The sequence below is a fragment of the Columba livia genome, chromosome 3 (genome assembly GCF_036013475.1).
Source record: "Columba livia isolate bColLiv1 breed racing homer chromosome 3, bColLiv1.pat.W.v2, whole genome shotgun sequence".
Lineage (NCBI taxonomy): Eukaryota > Metazoa > Chordata > Aves > Columbiformes > Columbidae > Columba > Columba livia.
In genome coordinates, this window is record NC_088604.1 from 15,704,581 (window position 1) to 15,730,854 (window position 26,274).

General features: G+C 36.9%; 1 protein-coding gene across 4 annotated transcripts in view; it reads left to right on the forward strand.

Moving 5' to 3' along the window:
- The window catches only part of ROCK2 (Rho associated coiled-coil containing protein kinase 2), a 102,735-nt gene that overhangs the window by 55,933 nt on the left and 20,528 nt on the right, over positions 1-26,274 (forward strand). For all 4 annotated transcript variants that reach the window (XM_065055907.1, XM_065055908.1, XM_065055909.1 and 1 more), the window contains exons 4-17: positions 5,238-5,375; positions 7,932-8,192; positions 13,020-13,164; positions 17,325-17,463; positions 19,130-19,221; positions 20,049-20,208; positions 20,809-20,872; positions 22,620-22,699; positions 23,061-23,109; positions 23,845-23,980; positions 24,111-24,202; positions 24,451-24,697; positions 25,001-25,107; positions 25,757-25,916. In XM_065055907.1, coding sequence (XP_064911979.1) covers positions 5,238-5,375; positions 7,932-8,192; positions 13,020-13,164; positions 17,325-17,463; positions 19,130-19,221; positions 20,049-20,208; positions 20,809-20,872; positions 22,620-22,699; positions 23,061-23,109; positions 23,845-23,980; positions 24,111-24,202; positions 24,451-24,697; positions 25,001-25,107; positions 25,757-25,916 — 1,870 coding nt within the window. The remainder of the gene's footprint in view (positions 1-5,237; positions 5,376-7,931; positions 8,193-13,019; positions 13,165-17,324; positions 17,464-19,129; positions 19,222-20,048; positions 20,209-20,808; positions 20,873-22,619; positions 22,700-23,060; positions 23,110-23,844; positions 23,981-24,110; positions 24,203-24,450; positions 24,698-25,000; positions 25,108-25,756; positions 25,917-26,274) is intronic.

A 26,274-nucleotide genomic window follows, 5' to 3' on the forward strand; every position in this document is an offset into this window, starting at 1 on the left:
ATATTCACCTGTCGTAGCTAATAGGGATGCTCTTTTTTCATGCACTTGTATGGGAAGTCAGGGAAGAATCAAGTTGTAAGGAGCAGAGTTCCTCGTCCATTTGTTGCAGGGGGGAAGATGAAAAATAGAAGATCCCAATAACAGAGGTCATGTTCATTTTTTGGATGTCACACTGATATATTTGCTGTGGAAACATCAAATAGAATTGTATTTCTGATGTGCTTCTGAAATCAAAATACATTGTTTTCATATGTGTATTTCTAGGAATGTAAGGGTTTTTTTCTAAATGATTTTCATTTGCTTTTTAACATTTCATTTTAAATGTAAGTTTTCAGTTTGTTCTGGCTTAGAATGGAAACTTGTTTTCCTTAATTTACTGTGTTGTGCACAATTTAAATTCTAAAATAGAGATGATTTTTCACAGTGTACATTTTGCAGTTTGGTAGTTCAAAGACCAACTTTACTTGTCATTTGCCTCATCATTATAGCAAAACATTAAAATGCATAGTAACTTGGTCATATAATAATGTTTGTTTTTTTGTTGTTTACGGGGGTTTGGATTCTTTAAATAAGCCCTTCAAGCCCCCCCGATTCCCAGATTAAAAATACCTCTAAGAATGCTTGGTACTGGAAGGGAACTTCTGTGTTCGTTTTGTGTCAATTTGAAAGAACACTCCTTTTCTGGAATATAAAAATACAAGTAGAAATCATGGTGTTACGTAGTCTTACAGACAAAAAGCAGCATGTTAATAAATACAGCTGTGCATCTGAACTAATATTAGCTGGTGATGAGGGCATGCATACCTAGATGTTTTGCCTCACAAGGTATGATACAAGTTTAAACTCCTGAGCTAAGCCATATCTATTTCTACTCTGTTCAGAATGTTAACACCATAGTTGCAGATGATGGATTTGCAGTAATCGGGGTATTTTGCAACACATTCTGTGATCAAAATAGAAATTTGCTTCAGTAGGGGCTCAGCGCAGAAAGAACCATAAATAAAACATGATTAAGTACATGAGTTAAATTCATGAATGTCATGTTATCAGTGTGAGCCATTGTTTGTAAATATTTATAGCACAAATATTTGTTAAATATTTGTAATGGTTAAATATAACAAGCCAAAAAATGAGTATGTTAACATACCGCATAAATTAGCTACAATCTCCTTAATTTAATTTTGTTTCCCAAAAGCTTTCTGCTCCAGCACAGCACTTTCTTGTGAAAGAAGTGGTGCGCAGAGATAAGCTTTTTGGGTTCTGGCAAGGAAGAAAACACTTTCTCTATTGCTGTATCTTACACCTAGGGTTTTTTTAAAAAGCCTTGCTTTTACCCCCCAAAAAAAATTTAAAAATTTGGTCGACTAAAGAGAGATCAGATGACTCTGGTTTGAGCTTCTGACTTTGGTGGAAAAACAATTTCCTATAACTCCAGAAGTATTAAACTCTACTCTTGAGCTCTGGCCTCTGGCTTTACTGGGTCCGTGGTGATGGGGAAAGCTAAGAAAATAATTGCCAGCTGCCAGATCACTGCTTCTCTTACACAGTGCTGTGAATAGAAGCAACTGGTGGCTAGGGCAGACAGAAAAATTGAATTATGGTGCTTAATATGTTACTTGTGGTTATGCAGAAGCAGTAATTTATGAAAGCAGATCGTGAGTACCTCGTTTGTTTACACTTGAGGAAAAATCCTCTTCATTTGAAATTGAAACATATCCTCGGTTTCTTCTCCCAGGTCCAGTCATAAAGTACAGTAATGATACAGCGGCACAGCAGACTGACTTGATTGTGTACTGGAACAGAAAATTAAAGCAAGGCTAACTCTGTCTTGTGTTTGGGTAGAAAAGAGTGGTGTTTCAAACCAGTGGTTGTCATAGCCTGTGTAAGCAGGTACTGGTTTAGTTGATGGCGGTGTTGTGTTTGATGTGTTGGGGGTTGTTTGTTTTTTTTCCCCATTAAGTGCTTTGTTTATTGGTTTTAGTTCCCCAGCCACTGCTGATATATACTTGTGTACTAGCACAAGTAAAGCATCGCAGTCTGTTACCTGAAAATTTGTCAGGACATGAACTTTGGTACCCTATCTGTAGTTATTTTGTATTACTCTTATAGGTATTTTAGGATATTTGTGATTATTTCAAACCTTAGAACTAATTTTTGTAAGTTAAACGAGGCCACGTTACTGAGTGCTGATGGCACGAGGGGATTTTCCTGCCTATTTTGAGAGTTGCTCTGGTGAGCTGCAGTTTAAATTTGGCAGTTCATTTAAACGGTTGGAAGAAATTGAAACATCCCGACAGTTTAATACATGAATAATCTGCTGTAAGAGCCAATATCTGTATGTACAAATATAGCTTTGGATGAAGAGCACAGTGGCTGGTGGCTCAACAGGCTGTCTCCAGGGGCCATGGTGGTGATACGAGAAGTAAAGTCACTGGTAGGTCTGTTTACCTGGAAGGCAGCCAAGACACACACACCTCTGGCTGTGCCAGTATGCCAGTTGTTGCTTTGGGTCCTCCATTTTTGTACAGAGAATGAATCTACATTGAGATATTCTCAAGAAATGTTAGCCAGCTGAACCTATTGGCACTACCTTATAGAGATGCACACACTGTGATTTCTGGTTACTTTGCCTTTCCTGTGCGTGAGTTTCATAGAATCATGGAATGTCCTGAGTTGGAAGGGACCCGCAAGGATCATTAAGTCCAATTCCTGTCCCTGCATGTGACAACCCCACAGTTCACACCATGTGTCTGAGGGCACTGTCCAGCCTCTTCTCCTTGAACACTGTCAGGCTTGGGGTCGTGACACCTCCCTGGGGAGCCTGTTCCAGTGCTCCAGCACCCTCTGGGTGAAGAACCTTTTCCTAATGTCCAAACTAAACCTCCCCTGGCATATTTCCTGACATTCCCTCAGGTTCTGTCACTGGTTGCCAGAGAGAAGAAAGAGTTCAGTGCCTGCTCCTCCTCCTCCGTTGTGAGGGAGCTGCAGCCGCCATGAGCTCTCCCCTCAGGGACTTCAGCCGCTCCTCATATGGCTTCCTCTCCAAACCCTTCACCAACTTTGTAGCCTCTTCTGGACACTCTCCCGTAGCTTTGTATCCTTTTTCCATGGTGGCATCCCACCGATTTTGCTTCAGGCTGTGCTGACTTTTTGAGACTGTTTTTCCCCAAGTAGTGGGAGACAATTATTGTAGTAAATTAAGACAGCAGTACTAACTACACCCAGTCAAGAGTGTGCACTGATTTTAAGGAATCGTAAACTACCAAATACATTGCAGTGCTTTATGTGAACTTTCACAGAAAATGTCTCTTCAGCTAAACAGTATCTTTCTGAGGTTGCTGGTCTTTGTGTTTCTTCTGATTTTGAGCAGGATTACAAAAACTCTGCTTCATGGAGTATAGTTTGTGGTGTACCACCAAGTCTTTGTAAATAACCCCTTGTGGGATTAGTAAATGGGAAGGAGGCAGTTTTCAAAATCCTTCTTTAGGATACCTTCACTAGCTGGCTAGTTGTTACTGTCTTAAAACATACATACTTATGGAGTTGTTAATGCAGGTAGATAACGTGTTTCTGTTTTGATGTTTGGTTAAAGGTTTTTTGAACTAACTATACAGAAGGTTGTTGGTTGGTGTTAAACTGTACAGGATGCTAATCCAAAACTTTTGTACATATATTTTAAGATTAAAAGACTCAATTTTAAGAACAATAAATTCAAAAATAATCCTTTTTCTGTTCACGCTCTCTTTCCAAGATCACTGCCTCACCCAATGCTGCTTCTGTTTCTACACATCATTCGTGTTGGCTTCAGCAACATTAATGTTTCCAGCTCCTTAGGAGCAGGACATTGGTGCTCCCAGATTTATTGACCAAATAGGTGCCTCTCTGAAGCTTCCAACTGCAGACATAATGGACCTGAAGCATTTACAGCTCTTCAGGAAGAGAGCCTATTAAACAGTCTTTCAAGTAGCATAATTAAACCTGCAGTGTTATGTAAAACGAAAAGGTTAGGGGATATGGTTTATTTTGCTAAATGTGGGGTTTCTAAGTGCCAGAAAGTTGTAACCATTTCATTCTGAGTTTGCAAATTAGTCCACTAAAATTTTTATATTCATGTGACGAAAATATGCAGAAGCTTAAGATGCAGTTAGGTTTTTTTTTTGCGCTGACTCTGGCATCTTATGGCTGAACAGGTCTCACCTCGATTTCTGCAGGATACACTCCAGAATGTTAAAAAACTGGTCCTTCAGTAGTTGTTTCATAAAGCAGCATAAATCTAACAGTTTCCTTAACAGGGTAATGGCTTTACAGTCTTTAAGGATTTTGTTTCATGTCCATATTCAGATGAAATATTCCAAAATATTTGTAGATTTTGTCATAGAAGTTTTAATTTCAGTTTTCCAACAAGATTTATGTTATCAATTTTACACTATTTAAAGTGAATTTAAGAACCACTTAAGAAAAGAAATAGGAACAATCTTTTTTGTGAAGAGGCTGAAGTGGATTGCTGGCAAAATTTTTAACATGAATGAATGCAACGGACAGCTGGTGTTCAGAATAAGAAAATAGAAACAGTTGCATTTTATTTCTTCTTACATGATAGAATTTTGAAGGGGGAATAGACAAGAATTTCCTTTATCTTGTGTAAACACAATTATATCATCTTCTTTTTTAGTGCCCTGGGTGATTTGAAGTGGGCATTTTCAGTCTGAAAATGTTAAGAGCAGTCCAGTTCTTTAGAGAATGATGGTGCTTTTCTCATTTTGAGTTTTTGGTTGTTTTGGGGGGTGTGTGTGTGTGTTTGTTTTGTTTGTTTTTATTGGTTTCAATTTGAGTATGTAGACTAGTGGAGTCAGCTCTCCTTTATATACTCACAGCCATAGTGAGGAAGAACAAACACGCGCTTGTTATCAGTGCATCTTCAATAACCAGCCACCTCCTAAGAGCCCTGGGGCACGTCCTGCTCCTGGCCCTGAAACTCCCCTGGGGCTGCAGCAACAGCTGCAGCAGCTGCCCAGGCTCTGGCACATCTTCCTTCATCTGCCATCCTCCTTGTTCCACCCCTGTGATGGTTTTTTTTGAGCAGCTGTTAGGTTTTTCTTTCCAGGTTTGGAAGCTCTCAAATCCCTGCTTTGTAGAAAATTGGATATATAAAGACCTGGAGTGTATCACATCCCAGAAAGCGATTTGCACGTAGCAGAAGTATATTATGGTTGTTTCTCTTCTTTGTCAACCAACAGGTTCGTCATAAAATGACACAGAAAGTGTATGCAATGAAGCTACTTAGTAAATTTGAAATGATCAAGAGATCAGATTCAGCCTTTTTCTGGGAAGAAAGAGATATCATGGCCTTCGCCAATAGTCCATGGGTCGTTCAGGTAAGGAAGATATGTAAGAGTAAAATAATAATAATGATAAAGACATAAACCTTTCTGAGTCTTGAGCTGGTCTTGAATTTACATCTAAACTGAAATAATGAGTTAGGTTCAGATTTTACTTTTTAAAGATAATTATTTACAGCAGTTTCACTGAGTTTTGTGTATTTGGCTGTGTAGATTAATTTACATTTTAGTCACTACACATGCGTTTAACAGAATTAAACAGTTTTGTGAACTATCCACATAAATACTTGGAATAGTAGGGAGGTTACCTTGCCACTAAGAAAAATCTTGTGTAGAAATGTGGAAACAAATGTCAGCATTATTTCCAGTCTTACCTTATGATACGATCAGTTGATCAGAGGCATTTAGAATGAAGAGTGCTTTAGGTAGTTCCTGTCAGGTGCGATTTGGTAGGTGGATGAGTGCGCACTTCTGGTCTGCGAGACGGCAGGTTGTAGTAGAGGTTTGCTGAGAACCCCCTTCTGTTCAGCGGTCAGTTCCTGCATCTCAGCTCAGATGTGTTATCCAAGTAATGGAGAGCTGACTTCTTCAGCTGGTCTTCTCCAACGCTGTTACTCGCAGCTGTCTCATGACATGTAACATTATCATGTTGGTTGTACGAATTATGCCTTTGGGAAGAATTAGTACTAAATATTGCAATTTGTTGTAACCTGTAAATTACACCAATTAATAAAATGAGTAGTGAAAGCATATGCTTAGAGAGTACTTAATTTTGTTAAATAATTAATACATTTAAATGCTCTCACATGTATTACCATGCTTCTGGATATTCAGTAGTAAAAGCTGGCTTTAAGGTTTCCATATGTTCTTTGTAACACTTTACCTCGTGTATGCAAGAAATGTTTTTGAAAGGATTTTTTATTTCTTGCCTATATTAAGGAGAAATACTTAACCAAATAGATGCATTTTTATTCAATTCCTTGTATTTATTCTGATGACAGTAGTTGCCTGGAATTATTTTTCACATGCAGTTGAAAGTAAGCAGACATGTATGACACTCAGTTTTCAAAAAAGTATGTAGCAAGCATGATATAAATGTATGTGTGTGTTTGTAAATAGCAAATGAATTCAAGTGTAGTCTCAGTTGTGCCTTCCATGATGAAGTGTGTTCGTGTGATATATTTAGGTAACGTGGTCCGATGGGATAGGACAGTGAGCTGGTTTTAAGAAAATGTAGGTCCTGTTCTGAGCTAGAAACTGGGACAGACCACACTGCTTCTCTGTGCTTGCTTTTTTATGTAAAAAACAAGTAAAACCAGAGCCCTAGATATATATTTTTTTTTCGTAATGAAATCCCTTGAGGACAATAATGAAAGTGTCGTATAAAGGCATAATGTTGTTATTAATTACTATGTTATATTAATATCCTTTTATATTAGAACACAGAGATTATTTCGGATTTTAATTTAGATTTTAATGACCTAGTGCATTATCAGATATTGTATATACCATCAATTTATGAAAACAACTGCAGTGCAATATATATATGTATAAAATGTGTTTATAATATAGGTCTTCTGTCACTGATATGCAATAAATTTTAATCTAATGATCGAATCTCCTTAATAACATTCCTGCCTTTCATGGTTCTTTTATCTTCCTCAAACCTGCTGTTTCTTATTTCCTCCTTTCCTCTCATCCTTTTTGTTTTCAATTGCCTTTGAATTTTGTGTGGGTAAGTTAAATATATGAACAATTTTAGTTTTGAGTGTAAAGGAGCAGTGTTCCCTGAGAAATAAGGTGAGAGACTTTCAGAGACTTTTCAACACCCGTCACTGAACATTTGGTAGTAATGCTTTTTGCTGCTTTGGGCTGTTTTCAGACCTGGCAGTTGCTGGGTGATATCTCTAAAACTTTAGCACTCTGTGTCTGAAATACGTTTTAGAGAGATTAAACTTACTTTCACTACCATGCCATTAGGCAACATATTACCTGCAACCTATACCAGACCATTATTTATTGTTAAGTATGATTTCTTTGTATTGTATTACAGTTCTCTTCAGGAGCTTTTATTTTTTCTTTCTTATTTCAATATGCATGTTGATTTAGGAAAAAATCAGTACTGACAAACATTTTTCTAAATATGTACAGAGATAAAGAGATTTATAATAAATGAAATCTAGAAACAGTGTAAGATGCTATTCACCATTGCACTATTTTTCAAATGAATACATGGTGCTTCTTTCTCAGATCTGATATCTTGCATTTTGATTCAGTGATACTGTTTAATGCCAAGAAACATGGATATATGGAAGCTTATACTAGTAAAATAATTAGGAGATCTTTTCCGCTCTCTTAAAAAATGAAAATGAGGGGATTTTGAAGTTCAGTAAATTTTAGTGTACTGTCATAATTAATAGAAGATGTAGATTATCTGAATGTAAAAAAGAAAGCTACTGTTCATCAGTCTTGAAAACATAAGCTCAGTTTTGATAAAATGTCAAGATACAGCACTTTATTCTTTTTCCTGGCTGTCTCTGAAAAGTAATTGCTCTTTTTTCTTTTCCCTTTTTTCTTTTTTAACCATTGCAGCTATTTTGTGCCTTTCAAGATGACAAATACTTGTACATGGTAATGGAATACATGCCAGGCGGAGATCTTGTAAACCTGATGAGCAATTACGATGTGCCTGAGAAATGGGCGAAGTTCTACACAGCCGAAGTTGTTCTTGCCCTTGATGCAATTCACTCCATGGGCTTGATACACAGAGATGTGAAGCCTGACAATATGCTTTTAGATAAACACGGGCATCTGAAGCTGGCAGATTTTGGCACTTGCATGAAAATGGATGAAGTAAGTATGCAACTGAATAGTTTATCATATGTAAAACTAATTCTAAGGTTATTTTCTTATGAATTATAATACCCAAAGGAATATTCATCAAATGGTCCACTTGGTTGGAAAGCTGTTCCTTGTCTCCTAGTTTTAAATACAAGGATACTTTAGGTGTGTGGCACGTGGAAGAAGGAAGTAAATCTAATTTTTCTTATTTTGAAAGCGTGTGCGTTTATGAATTTCTGAGGTTCATTTCTTTTGCCAAGTGTCTGAAAAGCTTATGAGACAACTCTTTGTTTCAACTTAAGTAACCCTGGAGCAGTTCATAAACTGACATTTTTCTGTAAATGAAGGTATTTCATAGGCAAGATACAGTCCCTGTGTTCTTTTTACTGTCTAATTGTTCTCATAGCATCCTCTAGTGGTCATTAAAATGAGGTCACAGTAAGGCAACAGTGGTATGTGATATATTGATTAAAATTTATTAGCTGTTCATCAAGTTGTCATACATTTTAACTGTCCAGATTTTACCATGTATGGCCAAATATACAGTTTTCTAGTGAGATCATATAAGAGCAATTTATTTATATATGTAATACCATATATTGTTAAAGGAGGCTTAAAAATAAACCTTCCTTTTGTAGTTTGCACTTTTAAATCCTCCCCTGACAATGTTATGCTGTAATTGACACAATTTATTGTTACTTTGAAAAATTATAACAGGTTCTAAAAAACCTGTATGAACATGCGTTATCATTTGCCTGGCCTTTAAAAGGTTTCTGTAATTATGTTGGCAAGGATGATCCTTTTAAGCTTATTTGCTTTAATGTGATAGATTTTTTTCTGTATTGTTTAGGCAGTCTGCAATCTACTTAATTTGCATTTGCATCATTAAGTTAATGTCTTTTTTGGCTGTATCTAGAAGTCCTGTCTTTGTTTAGGGTTGTTTTTTCTTTATCCTGACAATGCATATTCACTTCACTGAGCAATTACAGCTGTCTGTTGAGGTTCAGTAGTCTACTTAGTTTTGCTGATATTGTCTTGTTGTTCTAAAGGCAGATAGATTGTTTACCTCCACTTTGATGATTTACTTCCCTGTATTTTGGGGGACAGCATTTACTTTAATAGAAAAATCAGAAGTAGTACTTCATCTCTTAATTTAGTCCTTAAAAAAATTAATCTTGCTTTTGAGCAGTAGACTGTAGGTGTTAAGGGAATCTGATGCTCACCAGAATATTCAATTAAAAATGCATCAAAAAGTTCATAATATAAATCTGAAAAAAAAGATGATCCTTTATGCTGGTTTAGGGCTCCCAGAAATGGTGAAGCTAAGCCTTTTTTTTCCTTTGTTGTTACAAGAAGGGAATAAAAAATATGCTTGATCACATGATAAATGTGAGAAGTGAATGCACATTTCTCATAAAGAGATATAGTGAGCTTTAGTTGGGACTGGGCATCATCAGTGAACCAGTGATCTCCTAAAGAAGTTACTTTTTTAGCAAATTATGTTTTAAGTTTGTGTTTCTCAGACTCAGTGGAATGGCAAAAATGTTTCATACAGGAAGCTTTAGAAGTTGAGAGCTTCTGGATTGTCTCCAAATCTCATGCTACTTCTTACAAAACATGAACACATCCCAGCTGTGTAAATATAATATTGGTGTTGGCAGGATGATATCTAGAAAATACATGCTTACCCAACACTTATTTATTTTTTCTGATTTGGAGTTCTTTTAGCAGTTGTGCACATTAGCATCTTCTCTGTGCTGTTGAGAGCCCAGGAAAATTCTGCTGCAGTTTGGTCAGAGTCTTTTTTTGACCTTTGCTGTGGAATTGAAGTCAGTGTCCTCTTTAATTCTTCAGGCCAGTCCAGATCCTTCCAGCAGAATTCATCCTTACCAATATGCCAATGGAGTTGCTAAGTGTTTTACTGATCTTTTCCGATAGAAAAGGAACTGGCCTGTTTATATAACTCAGTTGTAATGGGTTTGAGGTTTATGTTGGGATTTTTTTTTAAATCTGCAACAAGATGAGTATTTCTATAATTGAATAAAGAGTGGAGTTGATCTCAAATGTTCAGTAGGAATTGTAGTTCCCTTTTGTTATTTAGGTATAATAAGGTAGCTCAGGGAAAGTTTACCAGACTCTAATCCTCAGGTTTTTTGTAAGACACTAGACAGTAGCACGGTTGGCTCTGGTAGGTATCATAGAGCCGGGAACTGCTGGTGCTGCCAGGCTCAATACATAATGCTGTCTTGTGCTGAGCTGCTAAAGAGCACAGGTTTAGACAATATCTGTTGGAAGGAGGGATGTTTACCATTTGGGATTATTGCCTCAGCTCAGGCAGTTTAGCTCTTTTTAGAACCCAACTTTTGTCTCGTTGAAGCTTGTCCAAGACTCTGCTGGATCCTTCTTGCTTCCGTTTGCTGTCTGCAGCATGCTGTGCAAACCCGGGTGCTGTGGTAACACGCAGATCTGAACTAGCCTAATTTTTCCTCGCAAGCACTTTCCAGCTCTTGTTTACTGAAAAAAAACTTCATGAGGGACTAAAAACCTGATTCTCAGCCTTGGTCCAAGACAGTGAGTCATTCAGGTCTGATGGAGATCCTCCTGAGGATGAAACTGAACTGCTTTGTCTTCAGCCATATAATGATTCTGAGTGATGCTGGGAAACACTACAGCCTCCCTGCCAAATTGTCATAAGCTATGAGAGCATTCTGTGTCTCGTGGACAGCCTTTTCAAAAATTCCGCACTGCACATCTCTCGGAGCTGCAGGAGCCTCCTTTGAGATGGAGCTCCAAGATCCACCTTGATCTTTTGAGGTGCTGAGAAAAGTCTCAGGTAAAGCACCAGCCTGAGAGTTCTGAAAGGAAGCTTTGGATGAGAACTGCTGTAGTAGAACAGACAGAGCATTTGAAACACAGGAGTAACACTGTCCAGAAAAAACGTCACACTTTAGATCTCTTCAAAAGCTGAAGTACAGAAGGCAGAAGCCATCATGCAGAACGTAGGGACTGTCAAGATGCCATGTACTGCAGAGAGAGGACTTCTCTGTTTACTTGGCTTTGATACCAGAGATCATAGAAGCTGGTCTGACTGTGGTATCTGGTACTTAAAAATACATACAGAGCAATGTCTGAGTTCTTTGAAAGAACAAATGTGTAGGAACAGAAACCTGGGAATATTTTATTCAGGTGATAATGGACCAAACACCCCAGTGATATGGTAGAATCCCTGTCGCTGAAGGTTTTCAACACGCAGTTGGATCCAGGTTGACTTGCCCATGGAAGGCTGGGTGAGATGATCTTTCAAGGTCCCTTCCATCCTGGACTGGTCTGTGATCCTCTGAATGCATTTCTAGATTTGTTCCTGAGACAGAAGGTAGAGAGTTTTATGGGGAGTGAGTACAACCAACTCTATGTGCTTCAAAGAGAGTGCTGAACAGAGTGCTGTTAAAAGCAGAATAATCGAATAATGGTTCCAGCCATTAAACCATTTAAAAATGTTTTTTACTTTAGATTTTGGAGCCTTTGGGGTTTAGTTTATTCCCAGTGTTAAAATGTGTTTTTCTGTATTCTACTTTGTTCCAAGAATGTGTTTAGTCTTCTGAAAAGAATTACTTCGTGTTCTTATTCCAGGATGATCAAGATTTGTGCTCTCTGTTTCATAGTACAGGAAGCAGAAGTTAACCTACTCCTCATTCTGGAACTAAGTTGTTAAACTTCCTTCAGTCTCCAGCTTCAGCTTGGAGATGTAGAAGCATTTTCTAGGAGGACACCTGCAGTACTCTTTGGGTCTCTGCACTGTTTAATCACTTCAGTTTTTGTCTGCTGGTTCATGACTTTCCAGGATTCTGGTTTTGTACATAAATAGAAGCTTTTAACAGTTCATATTGTATGTAAAAAGAAATATTGCAATTTGATGTGTAATTTTTACATATCAATACAGTTCCAAAAGCTAAATAATTCTCATAATTCTGTATTAATATTGAGCCAAAGCTGATGGCAAATCACACACATGACTTTGTAAGATGACTTAGAAAGGCTTGATGTGGAGAGATAGAAAAAGAGAGGAGTGTATTTTTGGTACTTCTCTAACTTCATCCAGGATTTCATTTCATTTCATTCATCCATCTGGTCTCTCTGTAATGAATGCAGTGTATTGGATTAAAGGAAACAAGGCTTGTACAGTCTGAACCAGCACACTGGCAGAGCTGACGATGCTTCTGCATCATTTTGCCCCTGCGTTTTCAGTCTCTCAGTGTGAAACAGAGGATGAACAATATTTCCAAGTGTGTTAATATGCTAATAAAAAATACTTAGATGGTCGTATTTTACCTTATTTTTCATATCTGTTCTTTAAAATGGATTTTATATTTTTTCTCCTGTCTTTAATTAAAAACCAAGGTGTGACTATAAACATTTACCTGTAGTTTTGTGTATTGTTTTAATTAGACAGAACTGTTATGTGTCTGGTAGGTAGGGCCTAACTCATAGCTGGTCCAAATTATTCAGAAGCCTCTCCCTGAATTCAGTGAGATAAGGAGCAGACTGGTATGATGTGTAGTTTCATATCGAAACCTGTGGTAAAAATCATTAAATTGTTCAATTTTTGAAAGATGTAACCAAGAAAAACCATTATGGAGTAGGTGGGGAGAGCATGTTACTAGGAATTGTCATTTCAGTCCATGTTTCTTCTGAAGTAAAAACTAGATACTTTCAAACACATTCCTCAAACCAAATATTTTGAGCTGTGATTTTTACATTTTTCTGGTCTACTAGTAAACTAATTGATAAAGACTCAGAAATATTTTTAATTGAGCTGTTTGAATTCTTACTGTTGCACAGACAGGTATGGTGCGCTGCGATACGGCCGTGGGAACCCCCGACTACATATCACCCGAAGTTCTGAAATCGCAGGGAGGTGATGGTTATTATGGACGGGAATGTGACTGGTGGTCTGTAGGAGTCTTCCTGTTTGAGATGCTGGTTGGTAAGTAGTGATTTCCTCTGCTAATGAGATTATTGTTTTGTGTTTACTGTGCCTTTAGCTGTACTTTACTGCAAGGGGCTGGTTGTACCTCGGCTCAGTATCTAAGAGCTTCTGACTTTCAGCTGATGCTGTCGCTTCACTCTTGTTCTCTTTGCTGTCTCTTGCTTTAATGCTGCAACAGCTGTTTGCGTGCTTGCTCAGGGATTAGTTCCCTGACTCGGTTCAGTTTAAACTAGTTCTTAGAATAGTTTTGACTGGGGTCAGCTAACTCACCATCTCATGAATGATTGTGCCACCTCATGGGGCAGAACAGAGTTTTCAGGGATGGAGAGATGGCAGTGGAGTAGGAAGGGCAGTGCTACCCCCCCTTTTTTCCTTTTGTTCTCTGTCCTCCCCCCCCCCCTTTTTTTTTTTGGTCTCACAGCACCAGCAGTGGCTTCTGTTAGGTCAAAATGACTGTGGAAGCATGGCTGGATTCGCTCTTTTATGCTTGAGTCAGGATTTTCCGGTAAAATACACCAGACTGCTATGGTAACAAATGTAGAATATAATCTGTTAAGGAGATGAGTCATCTGCATCTTAAAATACTGTGAGGATCAGTATTATAGTCTGGTAGCAAAATACTGATTATAGAAAGATGGAATTGAGCATATAATTATTAAAAATCCAAATCAGCATGTTCTGGGAATATTTCAGATGTGATGTTTCTGGTAGCTGAGCCAGGAAGGTTGTTTAGATATATGATGCTACTGGAATATCTGTCTTTTGCAACGAAGGCATTTTGAGTTAAAAGCGATTTTATAATCAATAGTGTCTCGTAAACAATTTTGACAATAAATAAAATTATTCCATTATTAAAATACTGGACACAACTGTCCAGAAATGTTTGTGTTTTTTTTCAGAGACTCTTTTTTTTCTTGTGTTTGAGAGGCTGAGAGGATTTTCCCCTTTTTATCCTTCTAATGAAAACATTTTTCAAAGTGAAATCTGAGAGGCACAGTTTTTGCAGGAGCTAGGTTGTATGAAGGATCCTGTACTCACTCAGGATGAAAACTGATCTACATTTCAGTGCAACACTGTGTTCTTATTCTGATGTTTCAGTATGTGTTGCTATGCTTAAGGGTGTTATTTGCTGTAGATTGGACTTGTGTGTTAAAAAATTCTTAATATTTCATAGGTCTCACATATTTTTTTCCTCCCAAAGTGTCTTATTTTAATATATGAAGCTACACTATTTTTACCACTTTTTTTTCTCTTTAGTACTCTTAAATTTTCTTTCTGTGTATACTCTAGACTGGAAACTTCACATGCATTAATTCTGATTTTTCAGACATTTTTTCTGCTGGGAGTGAAATAACAATTCTGTTTCTGTTTTGGTTTTAGCCATACATAAGTGTGAGTAGCGTTGTTCCCTTTCAGCTGAATTTTGTCATCCTTCTTTGTGCTTTTCATGAAGCTGTCTTCCTGATATATTTTTTTAATATGAGCCTCTTCCATTCTCTGAAATGGATATGTGATTTTCTATCTATGCAGTCTTCTTGAAATGTTAAAACCTGCTTCATCTTTATACTGGTAATTACAATTATAGGGCCTAGTTATGCCCTGTAATTTTTTGGTTTGTTTGTTGTTCTCCAGTCATGATATTCCAGTCTCAGTTGGGTTTCCTGTCTGACAGTGCAACATCATTCCCTTCTATGACTTTGTTTACAAACACAGTTTGAGGCTCAGGTCAAATTAATTTGACGAAGTGTCTAGAGAAACATGCAACTTCTCTCTAGCGATGACAGAACTTTCCTGGTCCCTGTATTTGAACTAGAAATAGTGATACTATTTAAGACGGATCTTCTACCCCCACATACATATTGTTAAGAGACAGGCACTGATAAACTGGTTTGGAGTATTTGACACAGGCTGACTTCAACCTTTGATGAAACCCTTATCCTCCTATGGTATTTTGACTATTGAAGAGTTCTTCTTTTTCACCCTCAAAAACATGTGACATAAAACAATTTTGGCATTATTATTCCCATTCTTGAATCGCCTTATCAGTTTCAAGATCTCATTAGCAGCAATTGCTTTTAAAAGCCTTTGTGGACTTTCACACTTGGTTTTCTCTTGATAATCTTTCTCAGTTTATACCCCACATTGGGAGAAGGTATCTATTTTTGTTTGTATTTGCACATCAGTTTCTGCTTATGGACTTCTGAAAATTCACACTCTGAAGAAAGCATAGGAAGCGTTCTGACATTCTGGTTTTAGTAAAGACACAGTACTTATGAAAACAGTACTGATTTTTGTTGTATGCTTAACTAAAAGCTAAAATCTTGGTCAGAGGATGAATCCTAACACTACTTTAATCATAGAATACTAGGATGTCCTGAGTTGGAAGGGACCCACAAGGATCATCGAGTCCAACTCCTGTTCTTGCACATGACAACCCCACAATTCACACCGTGTGTCTGAGGGTGTTGTCCAGTCTCTTCTTGAACACTGTCAGGCTTGGGGTCGTGACACCTTCCTGGGGAGCCTGTTCCAGTGCTCCAGCACCCTTTGGGTGAAGAACCTTTTCTTGATGTCCAACCTAAACCTCCCCTGGCACATCTGCCTGCCATTCCCTCGGGTTGTCATTGGTTACTGGAGAGTTCAGCACCTGTCCCTCCTCCTCCTCTTGTGAGGAAGCTGTAGCCGTGATGAGGTCTCCCCTCAGTCTCCTCCAGGCTGAACAAACCAAGTGAGTTTAGCCACTCCATATGGCTTCCTCTCCAAACCCTTCACCAACTTTGTGGCCTCTTCTGGACACTCTCCAGTAGCTTTATATCCTTTTTCGTTTAGGGCAGTTTTGAGGTGTTTCTGAGACCAAAAACAACTGAGAAGGGAAGGTTTGGAGAAAGGGAGGTGGCAGCAATACCTGTGGAATCAGCTGATCACATTGATCCCCACCTCCAGTGTACTGGCATGGCAACCTAATGAATTTAATAATGAATTTACTAAATATCTAGAAGTTTAATTCCAGCTGATTATGTACAAATTCATTATTTTTCTATAAAATGACAGAAAGAGGCTAAAACCAGGATTGTTACATTTGTATTTCCATTTAAATTCCTTTTGAAAGCTGAATGGGTTTGTACATCGGTCTCTTTGTACATTTTTTCATGTACCCAGCTTTTTTTAGAACCTCGTTGGACACAGGCGGTCAGGATGTGTCCGGGATGCACCGAGACAGAGGACAGAGCCTGGCTCATGCAATTTATTTATTTATGGTAGTGCTAGAGTTAGGTTATGGTTGGAGTTGAGGAGCCTGAGAGTCTCTTCCAGCCAAAGTGATTCTATGATTATATGATTATTCACCTTCTCTGTTAAATCTATGGATTAGTTGTGAGAAAGCATTTATTTAAAAGTTTTGGAGCATCTTGAATAGTGACCCAAACCGTTTGTATATTCAGAATGTTGTCAGTTAACTTGAGTGTCAAATACCTCTATTGATGCTGTTTATTTTTCAGTTTTCCCAGTTTTACGTTTCTTAAGGATATTTGCAAAGACTACGCTGCAAACCTTTGAGCATGAAAGGTCTATGATTTTTAAAAGCCACCTGCCCATGTTAATATGGGCACCCAAGCGAATATAATTTATCAGTCAGCAAGATTTACTGGTGTGGCTTTAGCAGTGCAGTAACGCGCTGTGAAGGCTCCTGCTCAGAGCTGACTTGCCTGAGGCAGCGCGGAGCCACGTGCCTCTGAAACGGGCCCTGCTGCATTCCCCCCAACAAATGTGTGTGAGCAAATCTTCAGTGAGTTTCGGTCCATTATACCCATGGAAGCGCTTAAAGTTTGGGATTTATGTGGGTGTCAGCTGTCATGTAAATTAGAAAGCACAGTGATAGTTTTCAGCTGGAAAAAAGGTGTTATTCACTGGGAAAAATTTTGGTAGTGATGCACAGGATGGAAAGCAGTTCAGTTTTGTAACATGGGCATTTTGAGGAAGGAACATTTTTGGTACTGTATGTTATTTCATAACTGGCATTCCTTTTTTAAAAAAGTTATTTAAAATACTATTTTAGGTAAAACTTACTTGTAGACTTTTCTTTCTATCTTTTGTCTTTTTCAACTTGCGTGACTTGAACAGGACTCGAAATCGCAGTCAATTTACTGTTTTATTTTCAGGTGATACTCCTTTTTATGCAGACTCTCTAGTAGGAACATACAGTAAAATTATGGATCATAAAAACTCATTACATTTCCCAGATGATGTGGAAATCTCTAAGCATGCAAAGAACCTTATCTGTGCCTTTTTAACTGATAGGTAAGTGCATGTATTTTTCTGCTACTGTTTTTATTTTGGATGGTATTAGCACATGTATGTTGTAAAAAATTTCTTTTTTCACTTCTCCTAATCTCTGTTCAAAATTCTTCTGCAAAATCTCCCACTCTCTAGTTTTTCTTTTGGGATGTTTTTTCTAGGTATTGGCTTTTATGTCTATGAGCAGTTCTGACAGCTCTTGTTAAGAACGCAGGTTTGTGCCAGACAAATCCTTTCAATTGCAGTGGATAATACAGTCACAAAACTGTAAGGCTGAAGTAATTTGTAAGCTCCAAGGCAGGGACCAAGCAAATTGTTGTGCTCAGTGTCTATGCAAGTGTTAGTTAAAAAAATGAAAGCAAATACTTTTATGAAAATAAGCCTCTCTTTACTGAGGTTGTTTAAGCTTGCTTAGACTGTTTGAGCATTTGCTTTGTTTTAGTAATTGACAAGTGTAGCTAACAAACCAGCAAGGATGTTGTTTTGTCTATAAATAGAGCCTGGAGCTCTCCCTTTGTGAAACTGAGCTGTTTATCAATGTTAAGCTTTGCAACCTTATTCTTGACCTGAACACTTATATTTTTTCTTTAGTTCCAGAAAGCAGAGATATCTGTTTCTCTGATTGAACAGGAGAATGCTGTAGGTCCATAGTTAGATCTGAATCGATGATGCCTCCTTGTGCTTTGCTGTGATCCTCTGAATTTGGCTACAGCAGAAAATCTCTACCCTTTATAGAATGAGGGATTAGGAAAAAAATTGCCTTATAATGGGTTTTGCATTTGAAGAGAGGTTGTTTGCTCTGTTGAGCAAGATCACGGTTAGTCAGGAAGGATGTGCTTTTTACAGTTTTTTTCACCTTTAGTAGCTGAAAGGGTAGAAAGAAAATATGAGTAGAATTGAATAAAGTAAATGCGGCGAGGTGTACTTCCACTATGTGTGTCCATCTTCCTGTTTATGTTTAATACAATGCTTGAGTGCTTTATTGGAAGCAGATGCCTTCTTTCCGTGTGCGTGATCCCTGCCGAAGCACTTACAGGAGGAATAAGCATTGACCCTATGATTTATTGTTTCTCTTACACACATTGTTTTTATGTCCTGTTCTTGCAGATAGTTTTAAGAGAGAATTCTGGTCAAACTAGAAGTTTCGTGTTGCACTTGAGGTTTACTTCACTGTAAATATCAGCAGAAGATGTGTCAGGGTTAGCTATGGGGCAGAGGATAGAATTCTTAAAGTGTTTATTTCACTCCAGCTTTGAATAGCCGTTCTGTGCAGTAAGTCAGACCTTCATTCGCATCTTTGTCATGTGGTTTGGCAGACATGGGACTTCTGCAGTTTTTTCCCCCAGAGGGTGTTGGGTTTTTATTTGTGTTTTTAGTTTTTCCTTAGCTCTTGCCTCAGTGCTCTTGCTTGCTTCACTCCCCACGTGGCAGACTCCAAATTCGGGACATTTGAGCAGTCACAGGGAGAGAGCGCGCTAAGAAACACAGTACATTTTATATAAGAAACTACAAAGCTGTGGTTGGTGGGTTTTAGGTTTTTTTAATTATTATTTGACTATTAATAATCTTTACTGAAAGTTTCTTTGCTCCTGATGAGTAAGTCAGAGTTTAAATAACAAAAACTAAGTGTTTTTTCCTGATGTGAATTTGGCTTAATTGTTATGTTTAGGGATGTGCGACTTGGGAGAAATGGGGTAGAAGAAATAAAGCATCACCCTTTCTTCAAGAGTGATCAGTGGAACTGGGACAACATTCGAGAGAGTAAGTAAATTACCTTGAAAGTTCTATTTTTACTCAGAATGTGTAATAGAAACAATGAAAAAACTTCAGACTTTATAAATTAAGCATCTTTTAACTATCAAGAATTTGCCCAAACTTCTGTATTTAGCGTTTGTATTATAAAAACTCTTACCAGTAAGGGTTAGTAAATAGACATTTTTCCTACTGGAATTATCCTCAACTTTATCGTGCTTTCAATGTATAGATTTCTGTTTTGAACAACAGAACTGGATGTTTTAGAATTCTAACTAAAAAGAATGAATGGTATGTTCTGTTCCTTTGTGGCTTTTGTTGTTTTGTTTGGGGTTGGGTTTTTTTTGTGTGTTGTGGGGGTTTTGTTTGATTTTGGTTTTGTTTTATTGGTTTTGGGGTGTTTTTGACTGTAGACAGCAGTTTGACAATGGTCTAGTCAGTTTTACTGCTTTTCATTTAAGGCATTGTGAACTTGATAGCTTTAGGCAAAAATACCGAAGTATGTCAGTTCATATCATGAACTTGATCATTATTTATCGTATGTTTACTAAAGTTTCTTAAAATGATGATTGTGTTTAGGGTTCTGTTCTCAGATGTGATTACCTTAGGAAATACATTTTGCACATTAAAAATTCTGGGCGTTATGCAACTAAGGTAGAAAAAGATACCTCTAGAAAAAATGTTGGCAGTAATATTTACAGATCTGCTGCATGGTTAATACATATTTAACTAGTGGCACAGCTTATATTACAGGCTTTTTAACATTATAGAGATACCAGTATCCAGCAAGTGACTGAATCTTGGAGTGAAGTTGATCTTTTCTTCCCTTTTTATAGCTGCTGCTCCTGTTGTTCCTGAGCTTAGTAGTGATATAGATAGCAGTAATTTTGATGACATTGAGGACGACAAGGGAGACGTGGAAACCTTTCCAATCCCCAAAGCCTTCGTGGGAAACCAACTGCCTTTTATAGGATTTACCTACTACAGAGACAATTTGTACGTGATCATTTAATATGTGTTTTTAGAACTACACCTCCAGATTCTTCTTCTGTCCTTTTTTTCACTCAAGATACATAATTGATTCATTGCATGATATTCATTTATGTCCAGTTGTGAAGGTACAAAATGCAGAGTTTAAGTAGAATATGTAATTTACTACTATTTTGGTTATTTTAACTGCGTTTAAGCACAATATTTTTCCATGCACAAAATCATATAGTCTCCTAAAAATATTTTAGAGTTTAAATACTGATAGATTTGTCATTTAGTTCTAAAATGTCTTTTTATTAGTAGCGTTAGAAAAATGTTTATGCAAGATAATAGCTTTCTAGCACTCAACTTGAATGGTTAAATAATTGTATTCACTAAAAAAATATAAGCCTCTGTGGATTTGAAAGCATATGTTATACTTTATTTAAGAAAAGTTTCAAATCAGAAAGATGCACTCAGACTGAAATAAAACGAACGTGATTCTGAGAATAGCAAAGGACAAATTAAGACTTGAGAGAATTGATTAAAATGGCTTGACTGGCATGGTTGCCAGAGTTGTTGAAAACTTGAATAAGAGCTGGAGGGATTTGTTGTTGTTTTTGACAGGTTGCTAAGTGACTCCTCTCAGTCTTGCAGAGAAAATGAATCCGTGCAATCTAGTAAAAATGAGGTTAGTGCCTTTGTTCATAAGTAACGGTGTGATTAACTAATTTTTTTATGTCTTAAAACGTTTTCAGTAACTTTTGGGGGAGAGCTTTTTGTCTTTTAATGGTCCTCAATGAAAAGATATTGTCTTTTTACAGGACAGCAAGGAGGTGAGTATGTTATTTGAATTACGAAAGGAGTAAAAAAAAATGGGAAATATCTTAAATATTCGTTCACCAAACTGTTAACAGTAAACTGGTTGTATTTTGCAACAGTTGTACGCAAGCATTAAGGTACTGTAGTCTAAAGATGAATGAATACAGGTTTTTCTTGAATTCTTTTGGCATCTAGGATTTATTTGGAAAATAAATGTGTACGGTTCTTCTTGCTGCAAACAGCATCACTCTTGGGAAGGTTGTGAATTTTGGCTCCACACTTGCTTGAGTGATTCATGGCTGATTTATTCAGAGTTTAGAAAAGCAAATTGTCACCTGCAGTGATAAAGGAATATTGAAATTGTGCTTTCCATTGAAGTTAGCATCTGGATTACATTTATCCAGCTTTTGGAGACTGACAATTGAATTTAAATTTGCAGGTGACAGGAGAATGCTATGGAATTTTCATGGACTTAATTACATCATTATGTTACTTAAACATTTGTATTATTAAAGTGTAGATAATATATTGTTAATATTTTGTAAAACCTAGAACTCCTTTTCAAAGTTCAAAAAATAAGTAAAGGAAGTGCATTATGTATTGACCAGCGTAAATTGAAATGCAAATATTAGACTCCATTCCATCTGTTATTGCTGAATAGATGCAATAGTTTTACACATTGCTGAACAGATTAGTAGTTTCAGAGCTTCCCTTTTAAAAAGAAATGTGACTGTTGTTTAAAATACGTAGTATAACATTAGTGATATTTGCTTTATGTTGTGATAGTACAAGTAGCTGGTTAAATTTCCATTTTACTACTGACAACATTTTCATTTGTATTTTCTCAAGCAATGAATCTCTGGCCTTGGTGTCCTTTTCAGGGCCACTGTTCTGAGACTTTTAATTACAACAATTACACTATTTTACATTTTGTGTTTGGGTGATAGAGGACAAGGCGGAAGGGAGGAAAATAAATGCATTTGGAAGTCTGAAGACAGGAGACGATTGCAAAATTTATTATTTATAATTTATCTCATGAATATTTGGGTACTTGACTGATTATTTCTTTTTAGTCTTTTAGTAAGCAAAACAAAGCATTCCCAAACCTGAAAAGTATTCATTAGTTTCTGGATGTGTTAGACTAACAGATTCTTCTTTATGTGAGGTCATTGATCATGGTTAGTAATAGTCTCTGGATACTGTCCAATTTCATCACGTGCCCTCCTTTTTATTTTTTAATTTTATTTAGAAAAGACCATCCCAAAAATTCTGCTGCAGTGGAGAGTCGCTCTCTGCAGAGAACGAGTACAGCAAAGGGAAAGTAAAAATATTCTTCGCTCTTAGAAATGTTATGACTCACAATCTGTGGCACATAATTGTGCAGTTGTTAGATTTAATGTAGCATGTGGCAAATTTCAGTTCTGGGGATCTATGTCTTTAAAATCATCAGGATTAATACCTGTGAAGATACAACCTTGTAATGATGTTTTTAAAATAACAGTGGCAGATTGAATTCATTTTCCTCACTTTGCATTTTTTTGTTATTTAGTTGAATTACACTTGTTTTATGTGAGAGCATTTTTATATGTGGGCCATGCTTTTGGTATTTTACACAGTTTCAGAAAAAAATAAGCAAGCTTGAAGAACAGCTCAGTAACGAATTGCAAGCCAAAGATGAACTAGAACAGAAGTACAGGTGAGACTGTTTTGACATGTTTGGTATGTTTATAAAGAAGTTTTATTACCTTTTTTTCAGTGCTTAAAAGCATTTTTGTTCACTTGAGGAATTCCTGACCCTGCAAGCAGACCTCACTCTATATTGCTGGCTTAGTTATTGCTACTCCTGTGACTACAGGAGGTTTGAGTTTTTGTTGTTGTGTTTTATGCCTTAAGCCTCCATAAGAATCTCTGCATTGTTTGAGTGGTTTCCCCAGTTCTTGAAATTTCATGTGATTGCTGAAAATAGAGTATTTTACATAAAATAAATGAGTCACGTCTAAACATGGTAATGTCTGTATAATCAGCAGGTTTTAAAAATGTTTTTCAAAATTCTTCAGGTCTACTAGCACTCGTTTAGAGAAAACAGTGAAAGAGCTCGATGAAGAGGTAAGTTATTTCTTATTGGATTTAGAACTTTAATGTTTGTGTGTGGCTTTTTTGTTAGGAAACAGCAAATTACTTTTGAGTAACTGTGTTTTTATAGCAAGAATTACCAGTTAATTTCTTGATATTCACAAGCATGAAATTGTTGTCACTGTTAAAGCATTTTCATTATGATTTCTGCACTACAACTTTCAGCATTTGTTTTTTACCATGTTTTTGATTTGGAGGCCAGCTGGATATAAATATCCTATAGATTATTCTAAAAATGGAAGATGTGAGAGTCACGTTGCTGGAAGAGAAGGGCTGCTGGTCTTTGCACTGTTCTAACAGTATCAGTACAAGGACCCGATTTTTTGCTCAAATTTGCACCTTAGTGCTACTCCAGATTAGTCATCTCTTTGGTGGATGTGTACAGCTTAATGTATTGCTCGTCCAGGTGCACGTCAAGACCTTTACCTTGCATGTATGTTTTTGCGTTCCCAGAGTGGCTGCTGAGCAGGTTTAACTGATCCGTCAAATCCAAATGATCAGTGTTTAAGTTGTAAAAGCTCTTGGCCATGGTCATCCTGGGCTGGATGTGACCTCAAGTTCTGGTAACACTGTGTTTGCTGCAGGGAAATACAGCGTGTCCTTCTCCAGTGCAAACTAAACTGAATGCTTGAGCTATCTTTTTATAATTTAAAGAGTATCAATTTTCTATATGTAATAGTGGTGTGGGTTTTTTTAAAATACGTCCAGATATCTTCAAGGAAGAATGTAGAGTCTGCACTCAGACAGTTAGAGAGAGAGAAGGCTCTTCTTCAGCACAAGAATACAGAATACCAGAGAAAAGCAGAACATGAAGCAGATAAGAAACGCAATTTGGAAAATGAGGGTACGTTGAAACATGCTTGAAGGGTTCTGGTATGATGTGGGTTTTTTAAGGATAAAATAAATGAATTGTATTTTAAATTGATACTTTTTATGACAGTGGTTAACAATCTTGCATTGTTTTTTGGTTACAGTTAACAGCTTGAAAGACCAGCTTGAAGATTTAAAAAAGAGGAATCAGAACTCTCAAATATCCAATGAGAAAATCAATCAACTACAAAGACAGGCATGTCATCTTTATATATGTGTATTTTAAAATAACAGCTGTTTGAAGTAGGGACTTCGTTAGGAGGGAATTTAAATGTGTAATGGAGTTTTAAAAGTTGTTCTTTTTTGTCATGTTTTGGTCTTCAAAAGTAATCTTAAAATATACTCCTTTTTATTTCTTTAACCCATAAAATGTAGTATTCTGTAGTAGAAATGGAAGTTGTTATATTTCAGTTGTTTCTGAAGTATGTTTTTATCAATCCTTAGCTGGATGAAGCCAATTCGTCACTGCGGTCAGAGTCTGATACGGCAGCCAGGTTGAGGAAGAACCAGACAGAAAGCACCAAGCAAATCCAACAGCTGGAAGCCAATAACAGAGAACTACAAGATAAGAACTGCCTGCTAGAGAATGCGAAACTCAAGCTGGAGAAGGACTTTCTCAATCTTCAGTCAGCTCTAGAATCAGAAAGGAGAGATCGAAGTCATGGATCAGAGATTATCAGTGATTTACAAGGTATTCCCACAAATCTGAAGTAAAGCTTGCTTCTCATTTCAGAAATAAGAATAGGTTTTAGTGATGTTATTTTAGCTTCAAATTGTGACTGGATTAGTGTGCTGGTCTATGTCAATGTTATGTGAGTGTGGACACACATTTAAGAGAGAACATTTATAAAATGTTATTGATAGCTTTTAAAATCACCCTTAATAGTCAGAATTAGAAGCTATTACATGTGAAAAATGTCCTCTGAGTGGATATAGTACACTTTCTTTTTACTCGCACACTGCCCAGCCTCATTGGTGTTTTGGTCATTTTTAGGTCGAATATCTAGCCTGGAAGAAGAAGTGAAAAATGGAAAGAGTGCATTAGCCAAACTGGAAATGGAGAAAAGACAATTGCAGGAAAAACTTACAGATTTAGAAAAGGTAACAGCATTTGTTAGTGAGCATTGGTGTTACATTCTTATGGAATTTTTGAATTTGCACTATTATTACTTGAAACAAAGAGACAAAAATCTCTGCAAAAAGTAAGCCTTGTTTGCAGTGTTTCTTCTTTTTCTTTGCTTTTTTTTCCAATTTGGGAAGCATAAAAAAAACTCATCATTTCCCTTATAATACATTATACTTCTAAAGTACATAATAACGTTACTCCAATGAGTAGCTTAATAGTGCAGTTGTAACATTTCATTTCATCTGCGTAGTGTTTTTTTTAAGCTCTCAATATTGCTAAAAGTAAAACAGCTTCTGTTAATATTTTTTTCAACAAATTTGTCATTGAAACAAATGTGTTGAAAAAATTCTTCAATAAAGTTACTCTTTGAGCCGTTCTTCTTACAGAATGTTGGTTGTTCAGGCAGTAATTCCATAGTTGTTTGCAACTGGGGATGTCATTGTGCATTTTTGGAGCACTTTGCCATCCATAGGAAAATGTATGTAGAAAAGACTTCTCAGCTCCTTAGAGTCTGAGCTCTCTCTTCTGCTCTCAGTGTACTTCCCAGCAGCATCTAACTCTTGTTTGAAATTTTGTCTTTAACCTGATGTGTTTAATGTTTAATTCAATGTTTTTCTTTAACAGGAAAAGAGCAACATGGAAATAGATATGACATATAAATTCAAAGTTATGCAGCAGAACCTCGAACAAGAAGAAGCTGAACATAAAGCCACAAAAGCACGATTAGCAGACAAAAATAAGATCTATGAATCTATTGAGGAGGCAAAGTCAGAAGCCATGAAAGGTGTGTATTTGACATCACAGTTCGGTGTAAGGGATACAAAGTAGATAACATAATCTTTTAATCCTAGTGGAAGCCTAAGTGTAGGCTTTTTTCCTTGATTCCCCTGTGTTATATACTTAGCGTACTCGTTTCTTTTTGTGTCTTCAGAAATAAAATATAGGTCAGCCACGTAACAATGTAAATATGTAGACCAGATAGAGCTAGAAATGGCAAAGCCTTTGCTACATTTCTGTAGTCACCGTGCATATCCTGGTGCATCTCATCACAACTGAAATCTCTTGGAGCGATGGATAATTACCAAACATCTCCAGAAAATTACTTTTGAATTAAATGCTTTATGTTTATTGCAGCTACTTAA